Genomic DNA, 16,880 nt, shown 5'->3' with positions numbered 1-16,880 from the left:
CAGAATAAAATCCACTTGGACTTGTTTTCTTCAAACAGCACTGATCATCTAACCTGTGAGCAAACCAGAACAGTCCTGACCTCGAGAAGCTTACATTCTACCATGGGAATGCAGAAGTTGGGGTACAGGCATATACAAAAGAGGGGAGATTCCCAGCTGTGGGGAACTCCCAGATGAGGAAACTCCCTCCTTGGCCCCTCCTTTGAGAAGCTCCCTTGCCTTGCTCTAGACCTTCGCTCCCAGGCCCTCTTCTCTATGTCAACATTACACATGCTCCAAGGGAGAGAGGCTAGCTTGGGTAATGAGAAAGAAAGGTCTCATGGAGGTTTCCTCCTGAAGTGGTGCCAAGACAGTCTTGGGGTTGTTTCCCAATTTGTAAAATTGCTGTTGATTTAGCCTCGAGCCCTTCTTGAACAGACGCTGGATTCTTCTGGTAATTTTTTAGATGTGTGGGAAGAAAACATCACCGTGGCAATGTGAGGCTGCTACTTGGACGTTCCCTTCCCAGGAGGTCCCACCAAGGGAAGAGACAAGAGACCCAGGATGGAGTTTGATTCCTTTCTGAACCTCAGGGACCTCAGCAGCTCCTGGATTGTTAACTGGCCTCTGTTGGGCTTTATAGGCGCAGGGGCATGTGGTCTTTTCCTTGGGGGATATTCGCCAGACCACTGATGCTGTCAGGTTTCCTTAAGTCAAGCATTTGGCTAGAGACAGCAGGTGGAAGGATGGTCAGAGGGGAGGGATACGGATTAGTGGGCAGCCACGTCCCTGTTAGTAAGAACAGTGACACCCTTGAAGTTTGCACCATGCAAAGTCATAATTATGTAAAAGATGCTCATTTGTTCTAGTCTCTACAAGGATGTAATGTGGAGGCGAAAAATATGGCCACTTGAGGGGTTTCATTACTGTCCTAATTGGGCCCTAGCTATAGGGGATTGGGAGGAAAGTCACTGTCCTAGAGAACCAGGCAGTCTATCCTCCACTCTGCTGTCAGCCAGAAGGGTATATGTTTCTTAACCCCTTATCTTCTGTCTTATGATCAATATTAAATGTCAGTTCTAAGACAGAAGAGCGGTAAGGGCTAGGCAATAGGGGTTAAATGACTTGCCCAGAGTCACACAGCTAGAATGTATTTGAGGTCAGAGTTGAACCCAGGACCTCTCATCTCCAGGCCTGGACTCTCTGCCCACTGAGCAATCTAGCGCCCCCTGAGTGATATTCTCTCTCTCTTTTTTTTTAAACCCTTGTACTTCGGTGTATTGTCTCATAGGTGGAAGATTGGTAAGGGTGGGCAATGGGGGTCAAGTGACTTGCCCAGGGTCACACAGCTGGGAAGTGGCTGAGGCCGGGTTTGAACCCAGGACCTCCCATCTCTAAGCCTGACTCTCACTCCACTGAGCTACCCAGCTGCCCTCCCCGAGTGATATTCTTAAAGCACACATTGGATTGGGTTATACTCTTGCTCAACAAACTTCCATAGCACCCTTTTTCCTCTAGGGCCAGATACAGATGCCTCTGTCATTTCGGACCCTTCACAACCCAGCTCCAACCCTCTTGCCATATTGATTACATTATTCTGCTTCATGAAGCATTCTGTAGTTGCAAGCTGGCCCAAGCTCTTCACACATAACAGACCACTTCCTGTCTCCATGCCTTTGTCCAGGCTGTGCCTGTGCTTGGAATGCTCTGCCTTTTCTTCTCCCCCTCTTAGATTCCCTCATTTCCTTCTAAGCTTAGCTCAAGCAAACCTCCTACAAGAAGCCTTTGCTCCTCTGTTTAGCTGCTAGGACCCCATCTGGTACTCTGTCCGCCCCTTGCCTTGTATTTATGTCGTATCTGTTTTTTTACGTAACTATCTACCCGTGCCGTTTCCCATGGAGGGCCAGCATGGTTCCATTTTTATCTGAGTATTCCTATTGCCCAGCAGCTGGCAGGTGCTTAATGAGTCCTTCTGGGTGAATTAGTGGATGGGTCAAAGTTTTTGGAAGCAAGAACTAAGGGAGATGGAAGGGAGGTCCCTGCTTCACAATGGTACGAATCATCTCTAAGGAGAGGATCCTCCATCCAGGAGGTGACATTGTAGCACTGTGGCCCAATGCAGAACCTCCGATTCCAGATGGACTCTGTGCCTGAGGACAGTCAGCTCTCCTTGGCATCCGACCCCGTGCTCAGAGTAGACAGCTCATGTGAGCGCACAAAGCACTGTACATGTGGACGAGAGACGTTCAGGAATTGTTTTATAGGGTTCTACAGCAACACAAGGCAACATGGGATTGCTTTCTTTTGGACCAAAAATGAATTCAGAGATGGAAAATAAAGGTTAGGGATAATGAGCACTTGCTTGGTTGGAGAAGTGTTTTCTCTGCTTGGGATCACAGAATAGCTGTTTCCCAGAGGTGACCAAGTCTGCCCTCACCCTCATCACTCCCAGCTCAGCTCCTTGTCTATTAGTGTGGCCAGCATAAAATCGAAGCCCTGAGGGATCAACCCGCTTGGATGGCCATCCAACAGAATTAGGGAAATGGGAGCTTTTCATCCACTTGGTTTTTCCTGTGAAGATGGTCATTGGAATGACCAGGAATCTCGTTGGGGAGTGCTTGGCTCCTGTGGGCGAGTAATACCGAGTCTTTGGTATCTGGAGAAACTCTTCCTCTCGGTCTTTTCAAGTGCTTTGCACAATGGACATTGCACAATGGATATTTCCAGATGCTGCACACATTTGGTTAGCATATGTCCCCCTGTCTGACGCCTCCCATGACACTGATACTGCGTGGGTTGTTGAACAACGTTATTCCTGTGGTCTCATCTGTCTTGGAATTTTTCATGATTTTTACAGATTTATGGGAGACACCTAGTTTGAGGAGAGGCCTCGAGGCTCTACTGAGTCAAACGCTTTTTTGTAATCAACAAACAATAGACACAGTAGGATCTTGTATGCTCTACACCCACTCAGTTGTTTGACAGTCCTGAAGATGTAGTCTCCTGTTGCAAATTGTCTTTGGAGCCTGCCTGCTCCCTTCTTGGGTTTTACATCCATTTGGATGTTTGATGTATGAATGGACCATTATCTGAGCAGTTTTATAGAGATGAGAAAGCTGGCATCGGGGCTGAATAGCTGCTGAGGTTGCCTTGCTTGTCTTTTGGGGGATTTGTAAGGCTGGCGAGCCTTTCTCTCCTTAGAGAATCATTTCCCTTACAGAGATCTTGAAAATGGATTCCTGAGTGCTTTTGAACATCGTTTGGCTTTGCCCTCCATCTCTTCTGAACACCTTTGGCCAGGTCCAGTGGCTTTTCCAATCTTCCTCTTCTCGTTTTGACTTTGTCTCATAGGAGATGGGGCCGGTATCGTCTCACTGCCCTCAGTTCCTGTGGTCTGTTTTTAATTCCATTTTTGTTTATTTTCAATTTCTGCTCATTTCACATCCGTTCCTTTAGACTTACCCTGCTTTGGGGGATTCTTTATGCTTGAAGTTTGTTAGTGTGTTTGTTATGGTGTTAATATTCCTGGTACATCCAGTCACTTAGTTCTTCTGTCGTTCCAGAATCGTTGTAGCCTGATGCTCTTTTGCCATCTTCCTGCCATGCCAGGCAGCTGGAGCAGATACTGTGGAGCATTTAGTGCTTGGTCAGGCATCAGAGATGCTCAGGTTATCCAGTGCCTTCTGGACCGTCACCAGTCATGCTGACTTTGATGACTCCGGAAGACTCTACCTCCATAAATCCGATTCATCACCCTGTGATGCCACTCTGTGGTCCTCTTTGAAAACTTGGCAAACACGATGTTTAAAGATGTACACTGCTTGTTGTTCAGTTGTGTCTGACTCATCACAACCCCATTTGGGGTTTTCCTGGCAAAGCTGCTGGAGTGGTTGTCCATTTCCTTGTGCAGCTCATTTGACAGATGAGGAAACTGAGGCCAACAGAGTTAAGTGACTTGCCCAGGATACTAGATGCTAGAGAGTATCTGAGGCTTGAGTTGAACTCAGGAAGATGAATATTCCTTACTTCAGATATTCTCTCCACTGAGCCATCTAGTTGCCCCCCATTAGCATGGAGATAATTCAGTCCCTGCGAGTTGGTGAGATTGCCAAGTTGAGTATTCTATGGAGAGAAGAGAAGAGAAGAAGTCCCAGGAGAGAACCCTGAGAGATATCAGTAGTTAAAGGGTGTGATTTGGAGGATGATCCAGAAAAGGAGACAGAAGGAGCCATCAGGCAAACCTTCCTCTCTCTGATCTCATCTACATGGACATAGGGAGAGACTTGGACAAATGGAAATCCATCTGTGTGCACAACTGCCCTCATTTTCTTGCTTAGTTATGCTGGACATAACCTTGTCTTACTCAACCCATGCTGGCTTGAAAGGCTTATTGCTTTCTTCTCTGAGTTTTCACAAAATCTCTTCCATAGTATATTATCAAATTTCTCCCAAACTAAAGCCAGACGCCCACTCCTTGGACTACAGTTGGAAGAATCCTTTTGGTCATTTTTTTAGGGGATATTTTATTGTTTCTAGACCAGAACTGGGGGCAGCGAGGTGGTGCAGTGGAGAGTGCTGGACCTGGAGTCAGGAAGGCTCATTTTCTTGAGTTCAAACCTGGCTTCAGGCCAGTACTACCTCCTACTGCCCATGTGACCGTGGGCACTTAAGTCACTATGCTCTTTTTGCTTCAGTTTCCTCATCTGTAAAATGAGCTGGAAAAGGAAATGGCAAACCACTCTAGTCTTTTTGCAAAGAAAACATCAAATAGAGTCATGAAAAGTTAGACATGACTGAAAGGACTGAAAAACACCAAAACAACATTAGACACTAACACACTGTTGGTGGAGCTGTGAACTGATCTAGCCATTTTGGAGAGCAATTTGGAATTATGTCCAGAGAGGTCTAACACCACGTATAGCCTTGGGTCCACCAATGCCACGGCTGGGTCCCAAGGAGATCAGGGAAGGAGGAAAAGAACCCATATGTTCCAAAATGTTTATAGCAACTCTCTTGGAGATGGCAAAGGCCGGAACATTGAGGCCATGCCCATTGATTGGGGAATGGCTGAACAAGTTCTGGCATAATGATTGTGATGGAATACCCTGGAGCAGAAGGAAAAGATGAACAGGATAGCGGCAAAACAACAAAACCAACTTGGAATGACCTCCATGAAATGACAAAGAGTGAAACGAGCAGAACCAAGAGAACATTATATATGGCCACAGAAATAATATTTGAAAACTAACTGGTGCATGGCCACGTCTAGAGAAAGAACTAAGGAACAACAGACACATGAAAGGCATCCTTAACCTATGTTTTTTGGTTGGATAATGCCTTCTCTGGGGCGGGTAGGGTTGGGAAGGGTAAGATATCTGGGAATTTTAAAGAATAATAAAATTGGCGAGCTCCTTTTCTTTCCTGGGGTGCTTGGATCCTTGAGCATCTTTTTACCTGCCTCAGGCTTTACTTCTCTGTTATCTCTTTCTCCTCTGTTATCTCTGGCCTCCAGCAAGCCTCTCTTTGTTGGAGAAAACGGAAGAAATGAAGTCTTGGGCTCCTGTCCTTCCCATTCTGGGCAGCTGCAGGCCATGCTTCTTGTGACCTTTCTCTTGCCTCCAACATAGATCAAAGGACATTCTTGGGATCTTGAGCATTTTTCTCAAGCCACAGCTTGTTTGGGGTCACAGCATTCCTGACATTCTTCTTAGCCGATTTTCACATTCTTTTAGAAAATTCATTCTTAGTTACCTGCTCTTGCTTCCAGGGCCCGAAGCATCAGTTCAGAATTTTCCTGGGCAGCTCTGTCGCCTAATACTCCTCTTTGGAGTCAGCTTCCTGAGGTTCTCAGGGCCTTTGAGACTTGCATTCTTTTACAGAGTGTTTTCTCTCAGGACTCTGTAGGCCTTTAGGGTGGAGTGTTTGCAGCAAAATCATTTGGTTGGGACTTTTCTGCTCATTATTTTTGATTAATTCAGAATTTAGGACAAGCAGAGAGAGGGGAGAGAGAGAGACAGAGACAGAGAGAGAGAGAGAGAGAGGATGTTTTCATATAAAAGGAGAACAGGAAAAGAGGATTATATGTGAAGCCATACATTTATTACCTACAGCTTGACTTTTTCAAAGTATATCAGAAATTCAGCATATTATTTTCAAGGCTGTCCTGCTGGTCTGTTTTGTCTTCTGAATGTCCTTCTGTTCCTGTATATGCATTTTAAAAGATGTTTATAATTTAAAAGAAATTCTTCTCCTTATTTCTCATAATAGGACAGTTGACTCCTTACCTTTTATGCCTTCATTTTCCTCATTGCATCCCTCCACATCTCCCAGATAAAAGGGGAAAAGCACAATCTTCATAAAAGATACACATATCCATAAGCACACCAGAGCCACATGGTATCTGTGTCCATTAATGAATAAAAGACCTCTCAGGTTTCTCTAAAGTTGATTAAAGTGAGCAGTGTGGAACAGAGAACAGCACACAGTGCTGGATTCTGAGCTACTGGGTCCAAACCTCAGCTTTTGCTGCTTCCTACCCAGGTGAGATCAGATGAGTCTCTTTCCATCCTGAGGCCTCAATTTCCTCATCTGTAAAAAGAGGGATTCAGACTAGCCGATGACCTCAGAGGTCCCTCCCAGCTCTGGGGCTGAAAGCCTATCTGTTTTGTTTTGCTTTGTTTTCTAGGTATTGGATTTCATTTTGACCAAATGATGATGATTGTATATCAGTGTAAATAATGTGTATATACGTAAATAGACACACACACACGTTTATGTTGATCTGGGATCAAGTTCTGCCTTTGACTATTTTTTTTTAAACACTTATCTTCTGTCTTTCAGAACATAGACTGGGAATGACTAAATAATTGGGGTTAAGTGACTTGCCCAAGGTCACATAGCTAGGAAGTATCTGACACCAGATCTGAACCTAGGACCTCCCATCTCCAAACCTGCCTCTCTATCCACTGAACAACTTAGCTTCTCCTGCCTTTGAGTCTGTGTCACTTCTTGGGCCTCAGTTTCTTCATCTGTAAAATGAGGATTTTTTTTAAACCCTCACCTCCAGTCTTGGAGTCAATACTGTGTATTGGCTCCAAGGGAGAAGAGTGGTAAGGGTAGGCCATGGGGGTCAAGTGACTTGCCCAGGGTCATACAGCTGGGAAGTGTCTGATGTCAGATTTGAACCTAGGACCTCCCGTCTCTAGGCCTGGCTCTCCATCCACTGAGCTACCCAGCTGCCCCTCAAAATGAGGAAGTTTTACTTAATGGCCTTGGGTTCTCTTCCTTCCCATGGTACTAGCACATATTTTTTTAATCTCTACCTATGGTCAAGATGTCTAGATGTGGAGCTTTGGTTGAAAAGTTCCTATATCCGTCTTTCAGCTGTTGACTAGGTGGTGCTTGTTTTAAATGCTGCTTTTCAAGAAAGAATAGAATGGCCTGATCAGGCAGCCGACCATAAACCTGATGAATCAACTCTTTGATTTGTCTCCAAGGAATGGAGTCAACGGTGAGATGAATAAGAGTGTCGCGCCCAGAACAAGGGAAGTCGCTGCCCCGCAATTCTCTGCCCTCCGTTCACACTATGTCTGATGGATTTTATTCTGGTCTTGGTGCTGTTTCTAAAAAAAACAAAAACCAAACTGGCAAACTGTAGAGTATCCCAAAGAAGCCTTTCCCCAGCCTATACTGGGGAGGGGGCAGTGAGTCAGAAGCCACGCCATTAAAGGCACAGTTACAGACTCGTTAAATCCAAGAGTGAGAAGGGGCCTCAGAGGTCATCGAGTCTAAACCATCCCTGAAAGGAGTCGCCCACAGCTGACCCTGGGCTTGCCAACCCAGCCCCTCCGGGGGCAGCCCATTCTCCTTGGGGAAAGCGCCCATTGTCAGGAAATTTTCACCCTTAGATCCAGCCTAAAATGGCCTCTTTCTAGCTCCCACTCCTTGTTCCTGATTCTGCCCTCCAGGGCCAAGCAGAACATGACTGTCGGTGGTCTATTTGGAGTGGAGAAGAGAAGACTTCAGAAAGCACATAACTGCTTTTAAATAATGGAAGCATTGTCTTGGGGCTGATGGATTAGGCTTCATCTCAGTTGAGGGTTCTTAGCCTTTTGGGTGGGTCCTAGACCCCTTTGGTGGCGGGCTGGCCAAGCCTGGGAACCCCTCTCAGAGTCATGTATTCTTTTCTTTTTCTCTTTTAAACATAATTGAAGGAACTGCTAAATTTTGGTTAGAGTTTAGGGAGAATAAAGATGTCATTTTCCTCCCATCTAAGTTCATCGACCCTTTAGGGCATCTATAAACTCCAGGCTAAGAATCGGTGCATGTTGTTATAAGTTGTTATAAGAATACCTACTATTTAGATACTGCTTCAAGTTTTCCAAAGCATCACATAAATGCTCATATCATTTGATCCTCATAGCAACCTTGGGAAAGAGGTGCCACTATTATCCCCATTTTATAGGTAAGGAAACTGAGGTTGAGAGACAATTAGTGACTTCGTCTCTGAGGTGAAATTTGAACTCACGTTTTTCAAAATCCCAAGTCTAGTCCTTTAGGATCTGTACATATTAGAATGAAGATTCAGTGTTTAGGGGCAGAATTCGCTCCAATTTGAGCAGCTCATTGGTGCTTTCCAAAAATTGAATTATTGGCCTATTTGTTAGAGAATGAGTTCTTCGTTGGTGGAAATCATTATCAGCTGCTAGTTGGGCATGTGTCAGGGATGGTTGAGATGAATTAGGGGTTGAATGAGGTCAGTTCTACAATACTATCCAATCTAAGAGCCCTGGATTCCCCTATTATACTAACCTTCCTCCACTTCTTTTTTACAAATGAGGAAACTGAGGCCTCGAGAGGATTGGGGACTTAATTAGGGTGAAAAAGAACTGGATCAGAAATTATATTTTTTGACTCACCAGTTCAGTGCTCTCTCAAAGCCAAATAGAGTGGCATCTCTAGGTCTCTCCGCTTCCTGAGCTCTCCTCAAGCTCCTCTTCTCTGTGGATATGTCATTTGGACTGATTGACTTGATGGGAAGAAAAGAATTGAGAACCTGATAACACAGAGACCCATTTTCTTTGCTGTTGCATGAAATAAGATGCCTTCCTCATTTCTCTGAACAAATTGTTTCTAGAAGTTGAAAGTAGATTTCAAAAGACTGTGGTTTTCACATTTGTAATATTTGTATCTTTTTTTTTTTTCTCAATCCCAGACAGGATTTCACAACAGATTTGTGTCATCACAGACACAAAAGAAGATGCTGGATGCATAGGTTTTCTTCAAGAACTGCTGAAAAAGGAAATAGAAGTAAGTCCTTGTTCATGGAGTGGGTAAAGCTTCTTTCTTTGTCCAGACTGTGGTTTTATTTTCCTTCTCCACTCATGCCCTCTACACCTGCTGAAATCACCTTCAAATTACTTTGTATTTATTTTCTATTTACTTATTAGACACATTTTGCTTATTTGATAGAATATCAGTTCCTTGAGGGCCGGGACTATTTATTTTGTCTTTGTTTCACATTTGTCTAAGGTGGTGCCTGACACATAGTACATAAAGTGTATATATGTGCACACATGTATACACATATACATATACATACATACATACATATATATTTTAAAACTTTATCTTCTGTTTTAGAGTTGATACTAAGTATCAGTTTCGATAGCTAGCAATAAGGCATTTGGGGTTAAGTGACTTGCCCAAGGTCATTTAGCTAGGATGTTTCTGAGATCAGATTTGAACCTAGGACCTCCCATCTCCAGATCTGCTTCTCAATTCCCCTGAGCCACCTAGCTGCCCTTACAGTAGACATTTAGAAATACTTATTTAAGTGATTAATTAAAATACCATCAGTGAGAAAAAGGGTAATTTTTTCTGAGCTTATTAGTTCTCAAAAATTTTCATTCTGTATTTGGATGGGGAAGAGAAAGAACAATCTAGCCTTTATTTTTCATGAAAAGAGAAACATCTTGGCTAAGTTTCAGTTTCAGCCCAAAGCTGGTGCTAGGTAGAGTTGGAAAGAGGTGATAAAACTAAGGATTTCGGAAATGGAGTTGCTTCCAGTAGGAGAGATGGACTGGGGCAAGAGAATGATGAGAAATGAGGTGAGAAGCTCTTATGAAGAGTTGGGAGTGGGGTCAAAGAGACAGAGGACTGATGGGTACGGTGCCAGCGTCCCAAAAGAATCCATTCTGGAACAGTTTCTTCTAGTCCCTAGTCTGGAGAAGGTGGCACAATCTTTATAGTTTTCATTGATTTTAAGAGAGAAGTCACTGGCATCTGTTGGCAGCGTGGCTAATGATATCTTTTCTTCATGTGTCCTTATCCACACATGGGCTTTTGTTTGGGAGTTTAACCCATTGGACCAAATATAGAGATTTTGGGGGAGGACTAGACTCTCTGGGAGGAAGGGCATCCCCTATTCCTTTATGGCCTTCAAGTGGAGCCCAAATGACCACTTTTGGGGGAATCTTATAGACAATTCATGACCATGTATGGTTCACACTAGTTGACCTTCTCCCTTCCAAATCTTAGCCAATTGGGAAAAATACCGATTAATGGAAAAATTGTTTTGCTTTGTGAGATGAACAAAGGAGGTACCATTGAGGACCTGGGTTCCATCCTGGATCCACTGCTTCCTGTGTGTCTGACCTTACATACGTCTCTCCCCTCTTGGGCCTTAGTTCTCTCATCTATAAAATCAAGGTGGTGGCTTGGGTAATGTCTAACATCTTTTCCAGCTCTAAATCTGGGGCTTGATTCAGACTTCTCTCAGTATTATAGTTTGGGGCTAATTGTGTTTGTAACCTTTTATGCTTAAATCAGCATCCTTTTGGAAGCAAAAATGCCCCCCACCAGCTATCGTGGAAGCTCTCATTACCTTTCCAGATGAACTAGCGAGGCATACATTTTTAGCAGTTGGCTGATGTCAAAATTCCATAATACTCAGAATGCCAGTTAATCAGAAAAATGAGTGCTGTTGGGAGCCATGTTCAGAGCTACTGTGTCTCACAAGCCAGCAGCCTGGGGCAGAAATGTTGCCCAACAATGAACCCTAATCGATGGGATTAAACGCAACTCTTCACAGCATCATACACATTCAGGCCCCCTTCATGGAGACAATGAACAACTGGCTCCGTCTGATTCTGAAGTCATAGTGGCCCCCACTTAACCTAATTGGGTTAAAAAGAAGCCATTTAATGCCTTTTCTTGTATGTTAAGCTTCTTACACAGTGCCTGGTATACAGCAAGCGTTTCAGAAACGTTTGTTAATTATAATGAATCAAGCTGGGCTATAATACTGTTTCTTGAATCTCAGAGGTGATGTGTTGATTAGTTCTAGAGTTCTGGGTTACTTGGCAGCAGGGTTTGTGGAGTAGTCAGTCGCCTCACCCCACTTACCTTTTTTTAAGGAGAGCATAGAAAACATGAGGTCAAAAGAGGAGGCTGAAGAAAGGCAGGATCACGATTTGGCAGATAGTAAGTAGACAATTCCAAGCCCAGGAGGCAGCCCAGAAGAATGTAAATGGTCCAGGGATACATGGAAGTTGCCTTCCTTTTTTTGCTCTACTGGATTTCTTTCTTTGTGTATAAGTTTTTTCAGTTATGAGAAATATATATATATATGTATATATATATATGTGTGTGTGTGTGTGTGTGTGTGTGTATATATTTTTTTTTCTTTTCTTCATGTTCTTCTCTTCACTAATTAAGGGGGAAAAAGAAAAAAAAAACACACACACCACCAGCCTGTAACACATAGGATGGTCAAGTCAACTAAATGCCCACATTGGCCGCATCCAAAGAAGGCGGGTCTCCATCTGCATCCTGAATGTATCACCTCCCTATCAAGAGGAGGCAGACACATTTCATCCTGGGGTCATCCTTGGCCATTGTGTAGATCAGAGTTCTTGATTCTCTCCAAAGCTGGCCTAGGTTCCTAGTTTTCAGCCAGGGCCATTCTCTCCTCTGTTCTGACTGAGGTTTTTACTACTTGGTGATCTTATCATTCTTGAGAAAGGAAGGGTTTGTGTGTGTGTGTGTGTGTGTGTGTGTGTGTGTGTGTGTGTGTGTGATCAATGCTGTGGAAATCCCGTATCCTTCAGGGCAGAGTGGGGTGCTGACATGCCGTATAATATGCAATAGTTGAGTTGTTTTACTTAGGGCTAATGATAAGGCTGTATGTAGTTGAAAGTAAAGGAGGAAATCGAGTGTGCTTCTATTGAGCTGGTATTTGGAGACACCATTAAAGGAGCATCTTAAAGTCTTGTTTTCATGGTAGCCTCGTGGGGAGTATCTGGACGTGATTATCTGCACAGTGTCAACTTGGGAGCTGACTGAGCAGTTAGAGACATTAATACATTTTTCAGGTTATGTATGGCACCTTGTTGTTTTTCTAGTTTTTACTTCTTTCTCTTATTTGTTAAAGAGTTTGAGATATTTCCCAGGACTAGCCCACTTGAAAGGCAGTGACCATCCTGCCTATATGTGAGCTAAACACTTAGGAGAGGCTGAACTCCTGTTTTCACATCCCAGACAGATAACGAATGTGTGTCCTATAATAGAATGAGTATTTGTTGTACTGAGGGAATGACGTAATGGGGAGGAGATGTGGCCCATTTCCTCCCATCCCTTTTCTTAATGATGACATAATGGTTATATAATATAATGAGATAGAATGGAGAAAGCTGGGTGGATTTTTAATATCTGTATATATAAGTAACAGTTTGAAAAATTTCAGAAATGATTTCGAGCACCATCCAGGTCCGTGTTGGTGAACCTATGGCACATGTGCCAGAGTGTGCTGGAGGGGGCTGGTCCCCTCACCTCTCCTCTCCACCGTAGCTGAGGACATTTCTCACATCACCCGCCCCTCTGCCCAGCAGCCCTATGGGAGTGCTTCCTCCCTCCCCTGTCTGGGGTAAAGTGAGGGGCTGATATGTGGTGTGAGGGTTGCAGTTTGGGCACTGAGTCTCTGAGGTCTCTAAAATGTTCACCATCATTGATCTAGGTCAAAGGTGCCAAACTTAGGGTACTGAGTGGCCACTGGAGTGGGTCTGAATCAGACTAAAATGTAATTGGGAAATATTTAACAAAACAAAGATATAATATGTTATGGATAATGTGAATTGGTGGATTTTTAAGTCACTATATGGACTGCAGAGATCTCTATCTAGTCCATACCTGAAGGAATACCCTTTCTACAACCTACCCTTAAGGGACCATCAAGCCCTTTATTGGAGTCTTAGAGGCAGAAAGAACCCACTGTCTTTTTTCTACCTCTGATAACTCTAAGTTTGTCCTTATGTACAGCCTAAATTTCTGCCTTTGTAACTTCTGCTCATTAATCTTCTCTCTGTCCTCTGGATCAAGTGGACTCTACTGTAGTTGCTCCCCCCTATGCTTTATTTCTTCCTTTTCTGATCCTCCCCTCCCCTGCCCCCACTGTGGATGACTTCTCCTTAGGTAGCCCCTGGGCATCCACAGGCCAGAGGTGATGTTCTGCCATGTTTATTTATTTATTTTTCTTTGTCAAGGCAGATAGAATAATTCAGAGAGCTGTGGCCCATGAGCACTCTGAAGGAAAAGGAGTGCCGATCGCTCCTGAAAGATGAGGGTGCCATTTAAGAAGCCCCCCCCCCCATTCATCTTGAAGCTTTCCTGTTCATCTGGGCTCCCATCATGCAGTGAGAATGTCTGGCAGAGCTCTCCTGGGCCTCTTCTCCTCACTGGTGCCAACTGCATTGAATGGGCTCATTTGTGGTTTGTGGTGATTGTATGGAAGGCCACCGGGACTAGCTGAAGCTCATGAAATTAATTTCATTTGGGATTTTAGCCAGGATCACTGATCAGTTCTCCAGAGGTGAAGGAAGAATATCAATCATGGGACCACCGAGCTTCTGAGGATGGTATTAATTAGGTTTATACTGTAGTTAATAAAGCTCAAACTTGACTAGTATAATTATTTGACCAGAGTCTGAAACATAATTAGGAATATGGATATCACAAAAGCGTGTACACAGTGAACATTTCAAGCGAAGGTGGTGGGGGTGGGGCGGGGGGTGCCAATCCTCTTGAAATGGGGCCGCTCCTACATGGTTTATTTTCACTACATTAACAAAACTTTTACCTTTTGTACTTCTGTTTATCTTCTCAAGATGGTGGTCCCAGCGGAAATATTGTTCTTTCTAAACACACTAGGGGGTTAATTTGAAAAAGTGGAATTCTGGTTTTTCTGACATTTAGACATGGATTAATTATTCATAAATGTAGAATACTGTCATGCTGATTTTATTTAAAAACAAAACAGACAGCCATAGAGATAGTACTAAACACTTTCTCTGGTTTCATACTTTAAACAAAACAAATTTGAAACCCATGAGAAAAATCAGACCTGAAGAATGGGTCTTCCTAGCCTCTTTGGTCCTCAGGTCCCTATAAAATGAGAGGATTTGGTGTGCTGGCCGCTGGAAGTCCCTTTCGAGTGCTCTGATGTTGTGTTTCTCTGATAGACTCTTTGGGTAGCAGGATTGAAATTCCCCTGATTTTCAATCATTGATTTTATGTAGTTTCTGTTTTTTGATATTGTGTTTTTATTTTTTTCCATTAAATAATTTATTTTATTGTTGCCTGTTGTTTTTGTATCATTGTGCTTTCCTGCTATACCACCTCCCAGTGAGCTATACATACCTCTGATAAAAAAAGAAAGAAAACCAGACAAAAGCAACTGATACATTCACTGATCTGGTCCTCCCTGCGATCCCCACCTCCACAAGGAAACGAAGGCGTCCTTTGCCCCTTTTCTGGCACCAAGACTGATCATGACATTTGTAGAGGGGTTGCTTTCATTGGGTGTTTTTTACTTAATTATGTATGTTATCGAAGTCATTGACTTCATGGAGCTGTTTGCTTCATTGTCTCCTGGTTCATATTAAAGCTTTAGTCAATTAGCAAACATTTATTAATCACCTACACTATGCTAAGGGCTGAGGATTAAAAAAAAATAAAGTACCTGCCCTCAAGGAGTTTGTTTTAAAAAAAAAAAAAAATCTCTATTTCGAACTTTATCTCCCACTTCTTGCCCAGGGAAAAAGCAAGTAAAACAAAACTCATTACAAAAATGTATAATCAAGGAAAGCACACACTCCTTCTGCCTTTGCCATGCTCCCCAATACTGCCCTGGGCACTCTGAGGCCCTCAGCTCTCTCTCACTCTCTGGAGATGAGCCATTCGAGCCCTCTTGAGGCCTCTGTAATGGCACTCGGCTTCATTGGGTCGAGAAGACTTGCTAAGTCTTTCCAAATTGTTCCCTTCAGCATATTGTCATTGTCTAAATTGTCCGCCTGGCTCTGCTCACTTCTCTGCATCATTTCCTACAAAGCAGCCCAGGTCTTTCAGAAATCGTCCCCTTCATCAGTTCTTAGAGCAGCACAATAGTATTTCATCCTAATCAGATACCACAGTTTGTGCAGCCATTCCCCAGTTCATGTGGTTTCTAATTCTTTACCACCATACAAAAGATTGTTGGAAATATTTTTTGCACATATCCATCCTTCTCCTTTTTCTTTGGTCTCTTTGGGGAAGACCAGAGATTTTGCTGGGCCAAAGGGTAAGCACAGTTTTGTGAACCCTCTCCCAAATCGGCTTTCCAGAATGAGTGGATCAGTTCCCACCCAAAAGCTTACATTTTATTGGGGAGATGATACCTCCCAGACATCTCCTCACCATCCTGCTTTTGTTTCAGCCATCATCTCTGTTTCTTTCCAGTCCACACTGGAATCCTGGACTCTACTGACCCCTTGGTCACCTGTCTCTGCTTTTAGGTGGGCTTTTGTCTCGTCTTACTGAGAGCCGATTTCTGGACTACATCCCAACTGTTTCCCTACCAGGCTGCCTCTGTGCCACTGGGAACTCTGTCCCCACTCCCTTACTTCCTAGAACCACTTTAGGTGTTATCTTCCCCCATTAGAATGTTCTCTCTGTGACGGCAGAGGTTGTCTATGTTGGTTCTGTTGGTATGTCTAAACTTCACATGGTGCCTGGCACAGAAGAAATGCACAGTGCCCGCCTCTATCTATGTATCTATGGATTTATCTCTGTTCAGTTTGTCTGCCTGTCTACCTATCTGACTACACATATAAGGTAAATACAGAATAGATGAAGGACCTCCAGTCAGGAAGACCTGAGTTCAAATCTGGCCTCAGACTCTCTCTAACTGTGTGACTCTGTATAAGTCACTTCACCTCTGCTTGCCTCAGTTTCCTCAACTGCAAAATAGGGACAATGATACCACCTGTCACCAAGGGCTATTATGAAGATCAAATGAGATTTTATAATGTCCTTAGCAAAGTGCCTGACATATTCTTTCCTTCCTTCCTCCCTCCCTTCCTTCCTTCCTTCCTTCCTTCCTTCCTTCCTTCCTTCCTTCCTTCCTTCCATTATGATTAAAAATGATGAAGGCAGATATTAAAAGGGAAAATAGTATTTTAATAAAAGCCATTGTTGATAAAGATAAATTGACCACGTGCCTGTAAGAAATCTCTGGCGCCTCCGCCATTTTCTTCCATACCTTCCCTACTACTCCTCTCTGTCCCCCTAGAGCCCTCTCAGGTAACCAAGAGACCTTCTCCTGGCCACCCTCCGAATTTAAGCTGCCCTATACGTGGGGACATCCCCATGTCCAAAACTGGAAACCAGAAACCCATTGGATCACGGGGAATGTAGTCTCAAAGTCCCCACATGTCCACAGGAAGTTTGTAAGATACTTTTAAATGGCAACTCCCTGAATTCCAAACACACACCCTTCCTTCCTTCCTTCCTTCCTTCCTTCCTTCCTTCCTTCCTTCCTTCCTTCCTTCCTTCCTTCCTTCCTTCCTTCCTTCCTTCCTTCCTTCCTT

The 16,880-nt window shown here is 43.7% G+C and overlaps 1 protein-coding gene across 2 annotated transcripts in view; it reads left to right on the top strand.

The window, feature by feature from the left end:
- Positions 1-16,880, top strand: part of CRPPA (CDP-L-ribitol pyrophosphorylase A) — a 279,130-nt gene that overhangs the window by 86,261 nt on the left and 175,989 nt on the right. For both annotated transcript variants that reach the window (XM_044677768.1, XM_044677767.1), the window contains exon 5: positions 9,194-9,288. In XM_044677768.1, coding sequence (XP_044533703.1) covers positions 9,194-9,288 — 95 coding nt within the window. The remainder of the gene's footprint in view (positions 1-9,193; positions 9,289-16,880) is intronic.

This window comes from Gracilinanus agilis, chromosome 5 (genome assembly GCF_016433145.1).
Source record: "Gracilinanus agilis isolate LMUSP501 chromosome 5, AgileGrace, whole genome shotgun sequence".
Lineage (NCBI taxonomy): Eukaryota > Metazoa > Chordata > Mammalia > Didelphimorphia > Didelphidae > Gracilinanus > Gracilinanus agilis.
The sequence above is the reverse complement of the archived record's forward strand: the minus strand, read 5'-3'. Positions and strand labels throughout refer to the sequence as shown.